This window comes from Astatotilapia calliptera, chromosome 7 (genome assembly GCF_964374335.1).
Source record: "Astatotilapia calliptera chromosome 7, fAstCal68.1, whole genome shotgun sequence".
NCBI lineage: Eukaryota > Metazoa > Chordata > Actinopteri > Cichliformes > Cichlidae > Astatotilapia > Astatotilapia calliptera.
The window spans coordinates 44270658-44290168 of NC_137428.1; the positions used below are offsets into that span (position 1 = coordinate 44270658).

Here is a 19511-nt window from a genome sequence, read left to right on the forward strand (position 1 = left end):
GGAAGGCATCGGTCTGTTAGACACAAGACTGGCCTCAGCGAGTCCCGCCTCCTGCCTCAGCCAAGCCTGCCCATCCATCTGCGGTCTCCACACCACCACCTGCTACAGGGACCAAGGCAGTGGGTTCCCCTCTACATGAGCTCAAGGGGCAGCAACTACCAGAGCCTCGTGCAAGCCCTGCACAGTCATAGCCTGCTTCGTTTCAGTCAGAGTTCATCACGCCATCGTGTGATCAGAGCTCCCCATTACGTGTGTTCCACTCTTATGCAAACCTTCTCCGGCCACTGCCTTTTTTTTTACTCTAGGTCCTCTTTGAACGTTGCAGCCCGAGTCATGTTTGACCACTTAGTTTTGGTTTTGTCAGGGTTCCTGCGTTGTTGACCCATCATTTTCAGTTTGTTCAACTTCAATTTATTTTGTCACTCGTTCTCATTTCCTGTTTTGCTGTTCCAGTTACTTCCATGTGCCATTAGTCAGATTATGTTCAGCTGTGTACTCACCGGTCTCTCATTATCATCCTTATTAGTCTGTGTATTTAAGTCATCAGTTCTCTCCAGCTCATGGTCTTGTCATTGCTGTTGTCTCTCCCACATGTGTGTCTATCCATTCAGTCAGTCAGTCAGTCGTTCATTCGTTCAGTCAGTTCAGCCACCTTATGTTCTGTTCATCCATTCTTCACAATTAACTCCAGCCTTCACCAACCTGTGAGTCTCGCGTTTGGGTGTGCTCTTCCTCACCTCCACACGGCGAAGCTCTGACAGGTTTGTTGTAAATAAATCTTGTAAATGTTTCTATTTGTGCAATAAGTCTGCTTTTGGGTCCAATTTTCACATACCACCAGTTCATGTCATATACTGTAAATCAGCAGCCTGCCTAAAAACAATAAGAGCCCATACATATTTTCAGGCCAGTGAGACCTGTTTTTCACATCACTCTATCAAAGATAACAAGTGGAGTATCGTACTCACAGTTACTTGAAATTTAAGTGAAAACCAGGCTAAGTTTTTGCTAAGTTTGTATAAAAGAAAAAAGAAGCTTCATCAGAAACATGCTCTGAAGCTGATAGTGAATAAACAAAACAAATGTTTCAGTTTTCAGTAAAAGAACGGTTTCCTCCATAATGACATGTCTCTCCACGAATACAAAGTAGCTGTATTTTTTCGTGTAAATACTGTTTAGTTGGATGGTTTACTCTGTAGTCTGAAAAGAACATTAAAAGGGAAAAGCCATGTCCATATTAAATATAGGGGCTTGCAAGAATTGGGCTCCCTGTGACTTTTGTCTCCTTGTTGTAAATATGTGTGGTTAACCACTGGAATTTCAGCCCTGGCTAAAGTGCCAGGTCCATATATATAATATCATTTAATTAGCACAGTGACACTCTGCTGTGCAGAGGATGGAGAATACAAATTAACAAATGTGGAGACAAGGTGATACTGCTTTTAACAGCTGCATTTTACTTTGGGGAAAGAAGAAAATAATGACTTTTGAGCCCTCTGAGATTTCATGTTCTCTGTTTGACTGAGCTGATTTTCTTCAGGGCTGTCAAGTTTATGTGGTTATACTTATTAAACTAGCAGACTGGCATGTCCTGTATGAGATGACCCATTTGAATGTTCTACACAGGGAAAAAAAACTAATGGTGCACCACAGTGTACATTAGAAGCTGAAATGCTTGTACATTTATTTTGAGATGTACTGTAAACTCTGAGCTTTTAGTTGAAGAATTTTAAAAGGAGGTTATAGGATTGGTTTTACACCAGGATGTAAGTGTTATAGAAAGTTCCCTGGATATTTTTAAAACACTGGTCTAGAAGTGTAACTTTGCATTGGAGCGATGTTAGCAATAGTTAAGTAACACTGACATCTAGTAAGGATTTATGACTGAAGTATTAACTGCTACTAGGTAATTAGTATTAACTAAAACTAATGCACTCACATACAGTAATAAACCATAGATCCCATTTATTATTGAGGATGTATCCTTTGAAGCTTTTTGTGCTATACCGCCTATTACTAATGTTTTAGTATAGAATAAATATATAATGAAAAATATGAAGGTGTGCCGTTGTTTCTGGCACTAAGATGATAGTAACAGATCCTTTAAGTCCTATACATTGCAAGGTGGAGCCTCAATGGATCAATCTTGTTTGTCCAGCACATCCCACAGATACTCAATTGCATTCAGATGAGGGGAATTTGGATGCCAAGCCAATGCCTCAAACTTGTTGTGCTTCTCAAACAATTCCTGAACCTTCCTGAACTTTACTTTGTGGCGCATTATCCTACAGAAAGAGGCCGCAGCCCTTGGGCAATACCATTTTCATAAAAGGGTGTACATGGTCTGGAGCAGTGCTTAGGTAGGTGGTAAATGTCAAAGAAAAATCAACATGGATGGTTGGATCTGAAGTTTCTCAGCATTGTCATCCACATGCAGTGGAAATGTGATTCAGACCAGGCCACCTTCTTCCATTGCGCCATGCTTGCATGCCCATTGTTGACACTTTCGCCAGTAGACAGGGGCCAGCACTGGCCCTCTGACTGGTCTGTGGTGGTTTAAACAGAAAGTATAATTTTCCCATGGATACGGTGAGATAGACCACTCAAGCCTCATTTTGTAGTCTTTGTTTCACATAATGCTTTGCTGTAATGCTTCCTGTTCTGCATGTAATTGGGCGTACTAGTAGCTTAATTTGTACAATAAATTGTACAAATCCTGTGTTAGTGATGCTCAAAAGCTAGTTTACACACGACTTATTCATTGTTATCAGGTTGCTCCAAAAGCTCCCTGAAAAGCCTTCAGTTGTTTCAGAATGCACTAATTGAGAATAGAAAGCGAGAGACCATATTTCTCTTATCCTGGCTTCTCTTCACTGGCTCTCTGTTAAATTCAGAATTAAAATGAACAAAATCTTGAACAATCAGGCCCCATCACATCTTAATTATCTCATAGTACATTATTATCCTACAAGAGTCCTTTGCTGTTAACCCACAGGCTTAGTTTTGGTTCCTAGCACTTTTATCGGTACAATGAGCGGCAGCGCCTTCAGCTATCAGGCCTCTCTCCCAGTTTAGATTTGGAGGTAGACATTCTCCACTTTCAAGATTAGGCTTAAAACTTTATATTCTGATAAAGCTTATAGTGAGAGCTGGATCAGGTGACCCTGAATCCTCCCTTTGTTATGTTGCAATAGGCTTAGGCTTCTGGGGGACTTCACAAGATGAAATTATTTTATTTTATTTTCACTCATCTCTGTCCTCTTTCTTTCTGTGTATACACCACCACTGTATTTAATCATTAGTAATTAATAAACTCTGCCTCTCTAAACTCTGGCACTCTCACCTATAGCTTTTCTTTTATCCTGTCTCTTTTTGGCTCTCCTCTCTTTCCTCTTACTTCCAACCGGTTGTGGCAGATGGCTGCCCCTCCCTTACTCTGCTGAAGGCTTCGTCCTATTAAAAGCGAGTTGTTCCCTTAGCACTGTTGCCTCATGCTTGCTTGAGATTTTCCGATTCTTTGAATTTCTCTCTAATATTGTTTTTATTCTGTATTACTGTTGTGGATTGGTGGTAAACAATTAAAACTAAATTGAAATTGAACTGAACTGCCACTACATAAGTTAATAATAAAGACACCTTCAAAATGAGTAGAGTCTCTAGCAAGTTCTATTCCATAACGATTGCTCCCTCAATATACAGTGACAGGCAGAGGCCTATAAGATTTCCTCTGTATCAAAGAAAGACACTGACTGTTATTAGTACAGCCAGGGTTATAAAGGAAAAAGTACACAAATGAATTACTGTTGATTGGTAATTTGGTGGTATTTGTTTCCTAAAATAAACCAAAACTTACTTTACACTGTCTCAGATTTACTAAAGCAGAGCTCTAAAAAAAAGTCCATATTTACATTTTTCTTCAGAATTTGCCAGAGAAAAATGAACACATTATTCTTACACCCTTTCGTGCACAACTGCTAGAAGTCACTTAATTTTAAAACATAGGTACTGTTTCTAAACACGGGCCTACATTTTCTTTTACTTTGGTGAGCAAGTCAAGAAAAAAAAATCAAGGCTCTAATACAAATTGTTCCTAGGTGATAAAAAAATATGTCAGAAGATATCTCCTTCAAATTTGTAATTGCTAATATACAAACATCTGTTATGCTGCACTGGTCTCTGAAACAGTTTTCTACAGTTTTCACTGATCCAGTCAAACAGGCATTCATACAGTGCTGTTATTTGTAACTGATTATTTGTTTTTGGTACACACACACACTCAGCCTGAGGATACATGCACATGTACAGCAGGAGCTTGGATTGATTCAGCAACCTTCTGGTAACTGAACCAAATTAGTCTCAGCTCATTTATAACAAGGCATCTGTTTTTTGGTGAACCCATTTAGGAGAAACATGATTCTGGTGTTCTAGCTCCAGCAGGGCAAGAAGGAGCCTTTAGTTCAACAAAGGCCGTTACGCTGAGACATGAAGTAGGCGGCACACTGTTGTACAATATAACACAAATGCCATTAAAAATAATGTAGGTTTAAGACAGTGCAAACGTGGTTTCATTTTTCACACCCAGAAGCTGTATCCATCTTTATATGATGTTAATACTACGTATAGACTAATATATTCGAGTAAAAAATGCAAGGGACAACTTATTTTATTTATTTTAATTGAATGTAAAGTTCATATGCAAAAAAGTGAGATTAGATCTGGTCAGACTTTCTCACAGACAGTTGATGACATTTTTGTTTACATGTGTGTTCTAGACTGACTGATGTGGATGAATTGACTTTTTTTTTCCAGGGAAGATCAGACATCTGATGAGCTCTACAAGCTAACGAATTTAAACCCTCACTCTCTCTCCTTTGTTTCTGTGCCTCTCTTCCCTCCTCTCTCCTTCCCTCTCTGCTCTCTAATCACTGTGTTGTGGTAGTCACACTTTCTCCTCCCTCTCGTCTCCTCTCTGTGCTGTATATAAGTGCAGATGGCTGGCTTGTATTTCAGACTGCAAGAAGGAATGAATGCAAGCATGCAGCACAGACAGCCACCATGACTCCTGCTTTGAACCCTGAAGAAGAGACCCGAGCATCTATAGGTGAGCTCTTACACCCTTAGCATGTTTTCACCAGATAACTGTTAAAAACTTTTATTTTATCAGGCTGAAAGATCATGCCTTTCTGGGACCTTTTGTTTTGCTGCACAAAGAGGAAGATAAAAGTATTTTTAAACCCTGAGGGAAGCAGCCACCCTTGGTGAATGCTCTGGGTGATGCAGGAAGGGGAGGAGGAGGATAGGAGTGCCCAATCATCCAAGGAATGTTGGCTCAATGTTAAAAAATAACCCTCAAAGTGAGGAGTTTTTCCCCATTGAGAAATCAGATGCACGGCAGCAAATTTCTTAAGCATCTGAGTGGAGATTTTACCCAACAGGCACAAGCTGTGCATCAGCTGTAACAGAGGCAGTAACAAAATCCCATTTTAAGGATGCTTTGACTCATAAAGTGTCACAGCAAGAATACCTGACAACAAGAGAGAGCACAGTTTTCAAGTGTTGTTACTAAAAGCAGCTGGATACTCACCTATACCATACACCTATACTGTAATTGCTGACCTTATTTCAAATTTGAGCATAGATTAAACCTACTATCGACTCCTGTTTTTATAGTTATTCTTTCTGACATGCAACTGAAAGAATGAAAACTAAAAATTTCTTTTAAACATTAATTTACTGAATATTTGATTATAATCCATTCAAATTCTCTCATAATATAATCATATAATTGTGATATTGATAGGTCTGGAAGCTTACACAGTTGGCATTTGTGTCGGCTTCCTTTCCTGGTCTCAAACAGGCTAAATGTTTTTAACACAGCAGTTCTTTTCCAGTCTTATTGATCAAAGCACCTAAAGTGCTTTGATTTGATACGTTCTTGCAGCTTTTAACAGAAATTGTTGTGCAGTGATTTTCCTGTCAAATACATTTACACTGCTGCGCTTGCTTTGAGTTAGTATTATGTTAACCTCTTCAAATATTTCCACTCTGCAGCGCTTAACCATTAATATGACTGGTCGCGCATTTGCCATACATTTCATGTTACCACACAGGGGAAACTGGTTTCACCTAAGTTGATAATCACATTTGTGTGAACACTTGCCTGATTGCTGTTGTCATAGTAAGTGAATCCAGATAACAGAAAGAAACCCTGGGCATGCTGAGCTGGTTTAATAGTACAGGGCCCAGGTGACACCTGATGGGATGGTAGCTACCATTAGACTGTTTATAAAAGATGAAAGTAGCTTCCAGGTCTGGAAAATGAAGCAAAAGCAGAAATGGCCTAAACCAGAATTCTTTACAATGAGCCATAGACTCTGGGGGTACAAATTTCAACTTTGGTAGTTCCTGTTTTCCAGCTTTTGTTTTCTGGAATCAGGACCACATTTGCTCAGCAATAACATGTGTTAAAAGGCTTCTCTCGCTCCTCTGGTTAACATGGTTGGACCAGCTTTTTTGTGCCTCGTGGAAAATTCTGAGGCAGAGTCGTGTTACTGAGTGCTCGTAGAGATGATAGCAGAGACGAGCTGCAAGGCCACTTTCAGTTTGAGAAAATACAATACAAAATCAGTTGGGTAGACTTAAAACAAAGCTCTTTGTTACCTGTTACACAACTCTCACGTTTGTACACAGTACACTGTATAAAGATGATAAACTGCAAGACGCTATACTGTAGCAAATATTTCAATAGCTTTTAAGAAGACGATTCCCGTCATGAGCCTGAGTCTTGCGCATCAGGCTTGTTCTGGGTTGGAATGACGTGTCTTTTCTGTCAGATTCTATAAATGGTTGATCAGAATTGTTAATGCCGTTCATTTCACTGTCATTTCATTTCTTTGAACCCTTTTGTCCTAAAGGTTTGTTTGATTACACCTAAAACCAGTTGACATCCTAGACCTTTTATCCATTAAGTGAACTAAATTCAATTCGTTCAAATAGTTCAAATAGTGCCAAATCACAACAACAGTTGCTTCAAGGTTTTATATATTGTAAGGTTAACCCCAGCAATCAGATGACCCCCTATGAAAAAGCACTTGGTGACAGTGCAAAAGAAAAGCTCTCTCAGTTTTCTGGCAGAACCGGGTTCAGGGAAAGGTGGCCATCTGCTGCCAGTGGTAAGCAGCGAGGGGAGGAAAACAAGGCAAAAAACCTGCTGTGGGAGACAGCCAGATGAAACACTAATGACTGAATAAAAAGTGGTGTATAAGCACATGGTGAGTGAAAAGAGGTGACTGAAGAAGAATCACTTGGTCCATCATGGGAAACCCTGTGCCCAATCCTAACCCAAATGGCCTATGGGTTATTGCAACATAACTAATGGAGAATTCAGAGTCAGCTAATCCAGTCCTAACTATATGCATTGTCAAAAAAGGAAAGTTTAAAGCACAATCCTAAAAGTAGAGAGGGTGTCTGTCTCTCAAGTCCAACTGGGAACTGCTCCCACAGCAGAGGGGCCTGAAAGCTGAAGGATCTGTCTCCCATTCTACTTCTACATACACATGTAGGTTAATTTAGTAAGGATGTTTATTTTTTTCTTTATTCAACTGTTTTATTGAGGCCATTTTATTAGTTCGGAAGTTGGATTTAAAATCAGGTCTGCTTCTTAATCAGACATAACCAACGAATAGGAAGCCTGCAATGTTAAAAGCTTTCTGAATCTGACTGAAGAACAGTAATGTGACTTGGCGATGTTTAGTTGGCGCCGAGACATATTTATGTGACAGACGGTGTATGTCAGAATATCTTTTATTTCGACTCTTTGCTCTGCCCTGCCCACAGGGAACTTGGCTCAGTTCCCAAGCATCAAAAGCAGGAAATGAGTCTCCCTCTCCTCACATTTCTGTTTTCAGAACATTGTCCTCTTTTAGAAACACCTCGCACAGGGAGTAGCATTTACTTCTGAGGTCCACTACAGAGGTGTGAAATTAGCTTCTTTGAGGTCACAAGGGTTGTGGAGGCTGTACAGCAAAACCTAGATGACTCACCAAAAATAATAATTGCCATTCTTCCAAAACTGTATATGAACTTACAAAAGAGTAAGTTACTGCAAATTATACCACTTTATGTCAACATTCCTCCCATAAACCCAAAATTTCAGACACTGGCAACTGTAGGTCATATTCACCCAAATTTTCCTACAATCACTGAAAATTAGACATTCTTATACCTTCTTGTACAATATTTGTTGAATGAGTGGAGCCAGTCCACAAGGACCACAGACACCAACAAACTCTTATCTTAATCAATGCCAGACCGGGTTGTGGTTCGGAGCTACTCTGGATAAATAATTTATTTTGACATAAAGCCAGACTTTGAATATAAATTCCAGCATGTTTAATCGGTGGCTTCTCCTTCATCATTTATCGTGATAAGGACCACTTAGTGGAGAATATGAAAGCTTAGTTCAGCTCACCATCAATGGTGAACTTAGACTGTCAATCAAGCTTGCTTGTGTTAGTTGATGAATTTGTTCTCGTCCCATTCATTGAAACAACACAAACAAAAGAAACCCCTGTTAAAAGGGAGTTTTTTCATTTCCACTGCTCATAAGGGATCACATGATGTCAGAGTTGTCTCTGTTTGTTCTTAATATGGTAGTGTCTTTACCTTACAATATAAAGCACCTGAAGCTAATTGTTGTGATTTGGTGCTATATAAGTCAAATAAAACCGAGTTGAATCAGCTCAACCTTTTTGCTCAAAACAAAAACTAACAAAGAGAATAATCACTAACATTCCTCTGATCAAATCATCCATGCATTTACTGTAATTCTACAGTATAGTGAACTTTAAAAACTAAATTGCTAACAGTAAGTGCAGTCAAATGAATACAGAGAGAAACTGACTGCAAAAATAAAGGAAAGTAATTTGATTCTCATATTGTGTGTTGAGCAAAACTGAAAGTGAGGGAGAAAAAAAAACTTTCCATATAAGAGAACAAAATATAAAAAGCTGTATCATTATATCTCAAGAACACCAGTGAGAAGATAAAATAGAAGATTTATATTAATTACACAGGACTCGTTACAGCCTCAGGTTGTATTTTCAGCATAGGAAGGAACACATGAAACTTTGGAAAGGATGCAAACTCTCTGTTACTCCTTCTCCCAAATGCCCATCCAGTACTGTTCCTTCTCCAGCCTTGGTTGTTATACTGTTCCTCTGCCACTGAGAGTACACCTTGGATGGCTCAGTTTGTTTATTTTCCTGGCGTTTGTCTCTCTGGTATACCTCTTCAGGTGGCTGGCCAAGGCTGTGAGTCTTTCCTTGGCGGTTTTTAAGACCTCAGCTATGGGCACCTTGCTTGAACATTTTAGCCATCCCTTTAGATAACTTAGTTAGATAACTTCACGCCTTGCTACCTTCAGCCTGGTTTCTAGCCTCCTCCATGAAGGGTACTGCTCCTTTGCACTGTTAACCTTGTAGCCAAGCTTCTCAGTTACCACTGCTACCATGGTGTAAATAAGCTGGTGATGCGAAATGCTCACCTTGAGCTTTAATAACAGGAATTCACAAAATGGTCACAAAACGGTCTCTGTAACAAACGTATGTCATATGTACACCATTACTTTATCACATATCATTCTGTAAAAGAAAATGTTATGTGAAAAAGTAAACAATTTAACATCCAAACTTCTAGACTGGGGCTATCAAGGTTATCATATATTGGGGGGCCACATACAACCCACTTTGATTTGACTTTATTGCTGCAGTATGAATGGCTGTGGGGAGGGTCTTTATCAGCAGGACAAACAGTAAAATTTATTTTTTTAAAAACAGTTAAAAGTCCAAAAGATATGCCCTCCTCCACATTTTCAAAAGCTATCCAAAGGGCCAGATTGGAGCCTTTGCCAGGCTGATGTTGGCCTGTTCTAGCCAGAATGCTTTTCAAATATTTTTTAGCATAAAATATTTTACAATTATAACTAGTTCAAAATTCAAACCATATTCAGCAAATAAGATCACCTCTTGTCTGCCATTAGTACTTTACTAAACATTCAGCCAGTAAGCTGCTCACACACTAGATGACTAAAAGGGTAATCAATAAATAAATAGCATATAAATAAATTGCATTTTCGTTAATAAAGAAATTCAAATGAAATTTTTTTGAACATCCAGGTTTCAGACATCTGATTGTTGTCTCTGCTCTGTGACTGGATGTTTGCTTGAAAAAGTTGGGATGCAGCAAACACTGAAACTTGCTGAGACATTTGGAAGGAAGACCTGTCATTACAGCTTGAGGCTTCAGTTATGGTAAGGGGAGAATACATGTGCACAGAAAAGCCGTGCTCTGTCTAGCAGAAGTCCATGTACCTTGGTGTCAACTGACTTAGTCTATGTGACCTCTGACTCATACCATGCAAATCCTTTTAATCATTTATGTATTTTGGAAAGAGTAAAAGGCCAAGAGTAAATAATGTAGAATGTCAAAACTGAGTGAATGCAACATATTATCAAGACTTGAACACGGCAAATTTCCATGTACACGCACACTCATAAAGTCAGATGTTGAAGCTTTGACGATCCTCTATTGTGTTGAAAGATGAAATAAACAGTTAAACCAGACCATTGTTAATTCAGAAGAACTGTTGAGCTCATCAAATGTGACTTCAATAAAATTGCCAAACAATATAAAAACAGTCAGGGCAAATGAAATTTAGGAGAGCTTACCAGATGTACTGCAACATTTTATACATAAAAAAGTCTCTGTCAGTTTTGTGAAATGCTGCATTATATGTGAAAACAGTCTCTTAACTCTGAGGTCAGGACCCAAAGTGGTGCCACGTGAAATATATGAAAAATCCCCAGAGAAAATCTTACTATCCTGCTCTGCGTTGCTTTGTTTTGTAGCCATCCTTACCTTTACTATTTTGTTATTGTAACTTTCATTAGACAGATGATACAACAAATTTCATGCAGGTTACAAAGGTGAAACAATAGATAAATAATAATTAAAGAAAAAAGTCTTACAGATGAAAAAAATGTCTGAGTTTTGTTTTTCATTTGTTTTTCTTTTTCCCTGTCACTTTTCCCTTTGTCAGGATGACTGACAGCTGCACCTTCTGAATCCCAGAATGCCTGTTGTGCCAGTACTTGGGGAATCCTCCTCCCACCATGCTGTACCTGTTGCGCTCACCTGCTCCTGGCTGATTTTGCTATTTCATTCAGCTTTTGGTCAGAAACCTGCCAAACTGCCTCTGATTGGCCGAAAACCTTTCATTGCTGCCTGGAATGCTCCACTGGACTTGTGCACCTTCAGGTACAACATAACCACCAACGTTAACCACCTATTCCACATCCAGGGAAGCCCACGTGCTGATTGGACAGGCCAGAACGTCACAATTTTCTATGCCAACCGGCTGGGCTACTACCCTCACTACACCCCACATGGCAAAGCCGTCTTTGGTGGCCTACCTCAAAACTGCAGCCTGGACCGACATCTGTTCAAAGCCCACCAGGACATCAACTACTTCATACCTGCAGAGGACTTTCGTGGCCTGGCTGTTATTGACTGGGAGTTCTGGCGACCTCAGTGGAGTCGTAATTGGCACAAAAAGGACATCTATAGACGCAAATCAAAGGAGCTAACCAAGAAAGCATACATCAACGTGACTGCAGCACAAGTGGAAGAACTGGCACGGCGGAGGTTTGAGAAAAGTGCCAAGATGTTCATGCTAAAAACCATTCAGCTGGGGAGACAGCTCCGGCCCAGTGCCCTCTGGGGTTTTTACCTCTACCCTGATTGCCACAATTACAACCTGCATGATCAGAACTATACAGGCTTCTGCCCCCTGCTGGAGAGGCTGAGGAATGACGAGCTGGTGTGGCTATGGAACAGCAGCATGGCCCTCTATCCCTCTGTCACAATCAGGAAGCATCACAGCAACAGCATCAGCAACCTGCACTTCACCCAGCACAGGATCAGAGAGTCGCTCCGAGTCGCCTCACTGACCTCAAAGGAGTATGACCTTCCCACCTATGTGTACCTGAGGCTGGGCTACCGAGATGAGGCCCTCAACTTTCTCACTACAGTAAGAGCAAAGTTTACCAAAATATTATATATTTTTTTCTACTGTGTGTTCTGGATAAAATTTCCATTATGCAACAAAGTAGTTCGTTTTCCTTTCACAGGGATACTTTTAATTCAATTTTATTTTTATGGCACAAAATCACAACAACGGTTCCTTAACAGTGTAAGATAATACCCCAATAATCAGATGACCCCCATGAGCAAGCTCTTGCCGACAGTGGGAAGGAAAAATCCCTTTTGTCAAAACGAAACCTTCAGTTGAGGTGAGGGGAAGTGAGACAAAAGACACACTGTGGAAGAGATACAGAGATTATAGTAACTAATAATTAAATAAAGAGATCACCCGCAGCCTATGCCTGTTGCAGCATAACTAAGGGAGGGTTCAGGGTTACCTGCTCCAATTCAATTCAAGTCAATTCAGTTCAGTTTTATTTACAAAGCACCAAATCATAACAACAGTCAACTCAAAATACGTTGTACTGTAAGATAGACCCTACAATAATCCTTGATTCCAAACTGGGATCTGGTTCCACAGAAGAAAGGCCTGAAAGCTGAAGGATCTACCCTAAGAACCACAAGTATGGCTAGAGCAACATGCTCCATTGGACAGATATAGTAGTATGTGGTGAAATATGCTCTTTCAAATAGTCGCTGCCACTACTCTTATTGCAGTTTTCTGGATCAACTGAAGGCTTTTCAGAGAGCATTTAGGAAAATATGATAATAATCAACTGCGGTAGTCCAGCCTATAAGTAATAAATGCAAGAATTAGTTTTTCAGCATCACAATGAGACATGTTTCTAATTATAGAGTAGTTTTAAATTTGTGTTTTATGTGCATTGAAGGAGATATCATGGTCAGAAACCACTCCATTACCGCGGAGAAGGTAATGCCAGCCGTACCATGCCATAGACACAAAGATTTTCAGGGCTGAGTACAATAGCCTCAGTTTTATCTGAATTTTGAAGCAGACCTAAAAACAAAACAAAAACAAAAAAATCCAACCTACAATTTATTTTTTTCCCCAATATTTCATTTACATTTTTTTTTATTGATTTTTAAATTGTTATTTAAAGCACTATGACATACCATAACACAGTGGTTAGCACTGTTGTTTCACAGGAAGAAGGTTCTGGGTTTTAGTCCTTCTGGCTAGAGCCTTTCTGTGTGAGCTTGCATGTTCTACCCATACTTGTGTGGGCTCTCTCTGGGTACTCCAGCTTCCTGCCACAGTTTAAAGACATGCAGTTAGTGGGGTTAGGTTAATAGCTTAATTAATTGTCGTCTGTGTCTCTACATTAGTCTTGTTGCAAACTGGCGACCTGTCCAGGATGAATCCCATCTCACCCTGTGGCAGCTTAGGGGTGGTAGGTCGGCCTTGTTGCATGTTATCTTGGGCAAACTAAGACAAAATAGAACCAATAGAATATTTTTTTGTTGTTCTTTCATTTGTCTTCTGAATTTGACTGGTAATGCAATTCCTCATTCATGATTAACTTCTATGGGAAAGTCATTCAAATCTTGCCAGATTTATTGGACTGTAAAATTATTTTAAACATAAATGACAATTCTGAACTTCCATCCATCCATCCATCCATCCATCCATCCATCCATCCATCCATCCATCCATCCATTTTCTTCCACTTATCCGAGGCCGGGTTGCGGGGGCAGCAGCCCAAGCAGAGAAGCCCAGACCTCCCTCTCCCCAGCCACCTCCTCCAGCTTATCCGGGGGAACACCAAGGCGTTCCCAGGCCAGCCGAGAGATATGATCTCTCCAGCGTGTCCTGGGTCTGCCCCGGGGCCTCCTCCCAGTGGGACATGCCCAGAACACCTCACCCAGGAGGCGCCCAGGGGGCATCCTTGTCAGATGCCCGAACCATGTTTAACTGCTGGTTCAATTCTGAACAAAGTCAGTTAAACATGATGATATATCAAAAATGCATTTAAAAAATCTTCTTTGATAGTTGACATGAAATACTCAATGAGTTCCTCTTTTTGGATACCCACACAATACGTGTGCTAAGTTTCATCACAAACCTCTGCAAAATTCCTGAGAAATTAAAGGAGGTTCATGCTCAAATTCAATAAGCTCAGCGGAGTATGACATAACATCAGAATTTAAATTAGTACCTTCCTTTTCTTGGCCACTTTCACTATATGTCTTAAATGTATGACATCAAAACCACTGCATTCCTTAGACAATAAAAGACAATTGTGCTGTTTCCTTCCTTCTGATCAAAAATCCATTAAAAAATTGTGGATTAATTAAATACAACATGCATTTTCAAAAGATAATTTAAAATGTAATAGCCTTTTTGGTTTTTAAAATTCCAAAACCATACAACAAGAACTTTAGGCAATGTCTGAATTTTCTGATTTTCAGTCTTATGAATAAATGTGAATCGAAACCTCTAAGCAGAACATATTCTTTCCTATTTGAACTGCATTTTAGGATGCATGCAAAAGGTGGTTGGCACACATAAGCAAAACCTTAGTTAAGTCAGAATGAGTCAGAGGATAAAGGTTGGAAGGGATAAAAAGTACAGCAGCGGTAGCCGCAAAGGAAAATATGTTTCAGCCTCCACATTGACTTAAGGCTCCTTATACTGTATATGTAACAGTACTGGCACCTGTGCAGTCCTGTTCCATACTGGTCTCTAAAACGTTTGACTAGAAAAAAAGCAGGATTTTACTAGTGGTAGAAAAATATAGAGCCACAGACATGGATCAGTGAAGCTTCAGCAGTTTGTCATCTATCACAATATGCAGTGATTTCAGGATAGATAGAAGATAATCTGGATATTGAGAAGTGGGCTCCATGCACCACTTTGAACTGGATTAACAGTGGCGGGCACATAATGATGTCAAGTTGTGAGTACAGAGGCCTAAGTCTAAATCTTCTTCCCATAACATTTTGAGGTATGTGTCAAGTTTAACATTTTACTGTAAAGCAGGGAGATCAGCCCTCTGTTGGTTGGATAAAGTTGTATGGTTGGCCTCGGTAGAGGACTTGAGCCTGAAATCTGGAAACAAATAAAGTGCCTGGCTTGCAAGCATCTTAAAAAGTGTGATGGTGGTAGATTGTATTAGCAAGTTGTTTAAATGATGCCAGTTTCCAGGCTATGACAAGGTCCTTGAAGCAAGTTATTACACTTCTGTGCCACTCAAAAAAACAAACCATAAAATTTGCTCCAGAACAAAATCTGTGGAAGAAGAGACACTCAAACTCAACTCGATCAAAGGCTTTTTCAGCATCAATAGAGACAACACATTCATCAAAATCAGTAGGGCTGGAATAAAATATGTTAAACTTGTGTTAAAATATGAATGGCAGCCTTTGTGATATACTTCACAGAAGACAGGATTAAAGATCCTGGAGAAACTTTAATCTTCTCAGTCAATTTTAGTGCATTACCAAGCTTCAAATATAGACCCAAATGCAAGACTCTGGAAATGAGGTCAACTTACAAAAGCAGCTTTAATAAAAAATATATAAATAAAACCCTAACGGGATAGGAACAAGGAATCAAAGTACAAGGAATCATCAGAGTACTAACAGACACACAAACACAATGTGGGACAATGTGACAAAGGGATCAGTTCTGCATTTTATAGTGGAAAATGTTGTAATTTTGTGTGTTCAAATGACTGGCAAACAATCATCATTTGGCCTCAATTTAAAGATTTAAATCACCAATCCTGATGTTCCAAAGAAAAAGTCAAAAAGCAAATATTGTTTTCTGTAATTCTTAATATGATTGCATATTAGTAATAGTTAAACTTGCAACCCACCCCTTCAAATTAATTGTCATATAATTATTAATTTTTGTATGCAGTAAACATCATTTTCAGTAACAATGTGCTTAAACAGTCAGGCTATACTCTGAGTCTGCTCCCTACTGCCATCTACTGGAGGTTCAGGGAAAACCAAATGTTTGAGGATGATCTGTTGATTCGGCAGGTTAACGGCTGATGTCTTTGAAAAGAAGAAGGCTATTTAAAGAATTTCTTTGAAGTATGATCTTGTGGAGCTTTGCACAACATAACCAGTTTCTCACTGTAACACTGACAAACACTGTTACTAACACTGTAACACTTGGACCACACTGCAGTGTGGTCCAAGCAGTATTAAAAATTCAATGTTCAAATATGTTGACCTTTGTATTATTTTATTGTTCTTTTATTTATTTTTATTTTCTTCAGCTACTTCATCATCACTTCGCCATCAATAATTTGAGATCCCTGCCTTAAATGGTGGCGTGGTAGTGATGGTGACAGACATGTGTGATGTGATGTGATGGTTTACCTGTATTTTTCCTGTAGGACGATTTGATCCACACCATAGGGGAGAGTGCTGCACTGGGAACTGCAGGATTTGTCATCTGGGGAGATTTAAATTTGACCTCATCCAGGGTAGGTGGTCTTTGCCCTACATTAACAAAGTAAAATTATTTATAGTATGTTTTCATCATATATGCTGGTGCATATGGAGATTTATTTATGAACATCTAACAAAATCACAAGAGGTGACTGTGCATGGATATGCTCTTCTGACGTTTGTGATTAATATTTTTAATGTGCAGCGATGTTATACATAAAGCTCCTAACACATCTTTAGGAATTCAGTTCATTTTAGTTCAGTTTTATTTATATTGTTCCAGCCAGTTGACAATAACAGTCTCTTCAAGTTGCTTTACAGTGGGGGGAAATAATTATTTCAACCTCTGCTGAAATTGAAAGTTTCTTTCATCATCCATGAGGAATCAGAATCTGTGAGGATGCCACTCCATTCCAACCTATACATTTTCATTTTAAGGTTATATTTAGGCACTGGCGAATCTTTGTCATAGTGAGTCTGGTTCATCATTGGGTTTAAAGCAGAACTTGATGTGAAGCCACTAAACTCAAAATTTTGGCTGTAGTATCATATAAGCTATTACGAATTTCACCTTGTTTCCACAGCACAGCTGCACCCACGTCAAGTCCTTCCTAAGCCACCGCTTGGGTCTGTACATCACCAATGTGACACGGGCCGCAGAAATCTGCAGTGAATTCCTGTGCCAGAGTAATGGCCGCTGCATCCGCCGGGACCCCCACGCCCGGCATTACCTCCACCTAAGTGCTGACAGTTACCGCATCCATCCCTCTGAGGATGGGGACTTTACTGTGAATGGCTGGCATTCACCGCATGAACAGCAGCTACTAATGGAGAGGTTCCGCTGTCACTGCTATGAGGGCCACAATGGTGAGAACTGCGACAGCATCAACAAAGTGAGAGAAGATAAAGGGCCATGGGAGGAAGAGGAAGAGTACGAAGATCACGACAAGAAGAGGACAGAGTGGGAGGATGAACAGGATGAACAGCAGGAGGCAGGAGAGAGTGCAGCAGCGCCAACTTGCGTCAGCCATCACTTAACTTTGTTGCTCCTGTTGAATTTATTATTAGTAAAGATATATGTTTGAAGATGGCTTCAAAAGAGAAAGTTAGTTTCAATTTAGCTGCGGGTAGATGTGACATGTCAACACTGCAGTAAATATAATGTTCTAATTCAAAATGTATTTTTTATTTTATCCAAGGATACTGACATAAACTTGACTTTATGCACCATAAAGCTAATTGCAGTAATAGGAACGTCTTGCTGATGCTGTTTGATAAATGTGCTATAAACAGTTGCAAAATACCACCTGAAATACAATACATGCAGAAAACATGTCTCATGAAAACATTTTACCCAATCAGAAAATGATTGCCTGTCAGTCAATTATTCATTTATTCGGACTAAACATTATTTGTGGCCTAAATCAGCAGTGTACCCATTGAAACAGAAGGAAAAATGGAATTGCACAGCCAATATACATGCTTGAATTTATTCACTGTAACTCATATTGCAGAGAAATCATGTGAAATGCCTTATAGTTCATGAAAAAAGGCAGAGCTGGCTTGTCGCATGATGATCCTCCGTTTTGCTTTGTCCACAAAAACCAAAGGCTGCTCAAAATACAATACTGCACATACATATATAGGAGCACAATTACAAAGACTTGATGCATTTTTAAAGACATCCTTTATTTCCAATACCTTGAATGAACTGTTACTATACTTTGCGGTATATGTACAAATTTATATTTTTGTATTGTTACTTATTACTTGTAGTCTTTCCAGGAGATGTCACAAACCGTTTTGGAGCCTGTTAGGATGCAGCATATAGCTGCTTTTAACTTCAGAATACATTCTGTTGGGTTTGTTACCCTGAAGAACAGAAAGACTTTTTATATTATTGATCTCTGGATTTTGTATTTGATTCTACTTCATCTCAGTGTGACTGGTAAATGGCTACTGTCTCTGAATGTACAACTGCAAGTGCAAGGAAGCACTCAACTGGATGCAGGAGATGGCACAAACTATATCTGACAGACACAGCCTCTGGAAACTGAGGTCCTTTAATTTCACCTTTTTACCAAAGTTTACCAGTTTTTTGATACCTCAGGTTCTCGTGAAACTCTTTATTCAGTCTCTCTCTCTCTCTGTGTCCCAAAGTGCTTTTCTTTGGATAATTCCAAGTATAAAGCATACTTATAACTACGATGCCAAAGTTGACAAAACAAAGTTGTCATATCTATTCACCATTTATCATTTTAGAACCAGCCTCCATCAGCAAATACTGTTTGTTCAGTAATAAAACTGTAGATGGTCTAACTTTCATTAATGTATTAGGAATTTATTGATTTTACCAATCATAACACAATGTAAGAAAATCTTCTAATTCGGTGTCCTTGTTCCTAACAAAAACAGTTTAAAGAATCAGAATCAGAATCATGTTTATTGGCCAAGTATATGTGCAGACACATACAAGGAATTTGGTTCCGGTAGATGGTGGCTCTCAAGTCATTGGCTCAAAGTCATTAGATAATAAAATTTAATGTTGTTACTTTTTCTAAATGAAATCAATCCCCTAAAGTTTGCTTTACATTCAGAGTGAACAAACAGTATTGAGTAATGACACTAACCTGAAACATTACCTTTGGAGAAGTTGGCAGTTTGTTGCAGTTTAAATAGCTGATGAAAAGGCAGCCTATGTTGCTTATGTAGTCAAAGAGACAGAAGAAAACAGGGGTAGAAGGGGTACTCCAATAAATTTTAGTATTTAACATTAAGCAACAATGAAGCACGTCACATGGACGGCTCAAGCCTGCCTTTAGGTTAGTGTTTTTAGGCTTTTACTTCAGACTTTGTGTAGCAATTGTAAATTTCCTGTAGTCACTGTATTCTTTATTAAATCTTAAGATTGTAAACTACATATGTAACAAGGAGTATGCAACACATGAAAAATGTTACCTGACTGTAAATGCACTGCTAATAAACACTTTCCAAAGCTACAGTGTGTTTCTTCCTTTTCCTGCCATTATTACATAAAGTGATGA

General features: G+C 39.2%; 1 protein-coding gene across 2 annotated transcripts; it reads left to right on the plus strand.

Moving 5' to 3' along the window:
• The first annotated feature begins 4943 nt into the window (after window positions 1-4943).
• hyal4 (hyaluronidase 4) lies at window positions 4944-19466 on the plus strand. 2 transcript variants are annotated; one of them, XM_080304535.1, is made up of 5 exons: window positions 5008-5101; window positions 10176-10310; window positions 11099-12088; window positions 16413-16502; window positions 17052-19466. In XM_080304535.1, the coding sequence occupies exons 3-5, from the start codon at window positions 11132-11134 to the stop codon at window positions 17550-17552; spliced, it is 1548 nt and encodes a 515-aa protein (XP_080160661.1). In that variant the 5' UTR covers window positions 5008-5101; window positions 10176-10310; window positions 11099-11131; the 3' UTR covers window positions 17553-19466. The 2 variants fall into 2 exon arrangements, with proteins under 2 accessions (XP_026030557.1, XP_080160661.1); XM_026174772.2 differs by lacking the exon at window positions 10176-10310 and having other exon boundaries at window positions 4944-5101.
• Window positions 19467-19511: the final 45 nt, after the last annotated feature.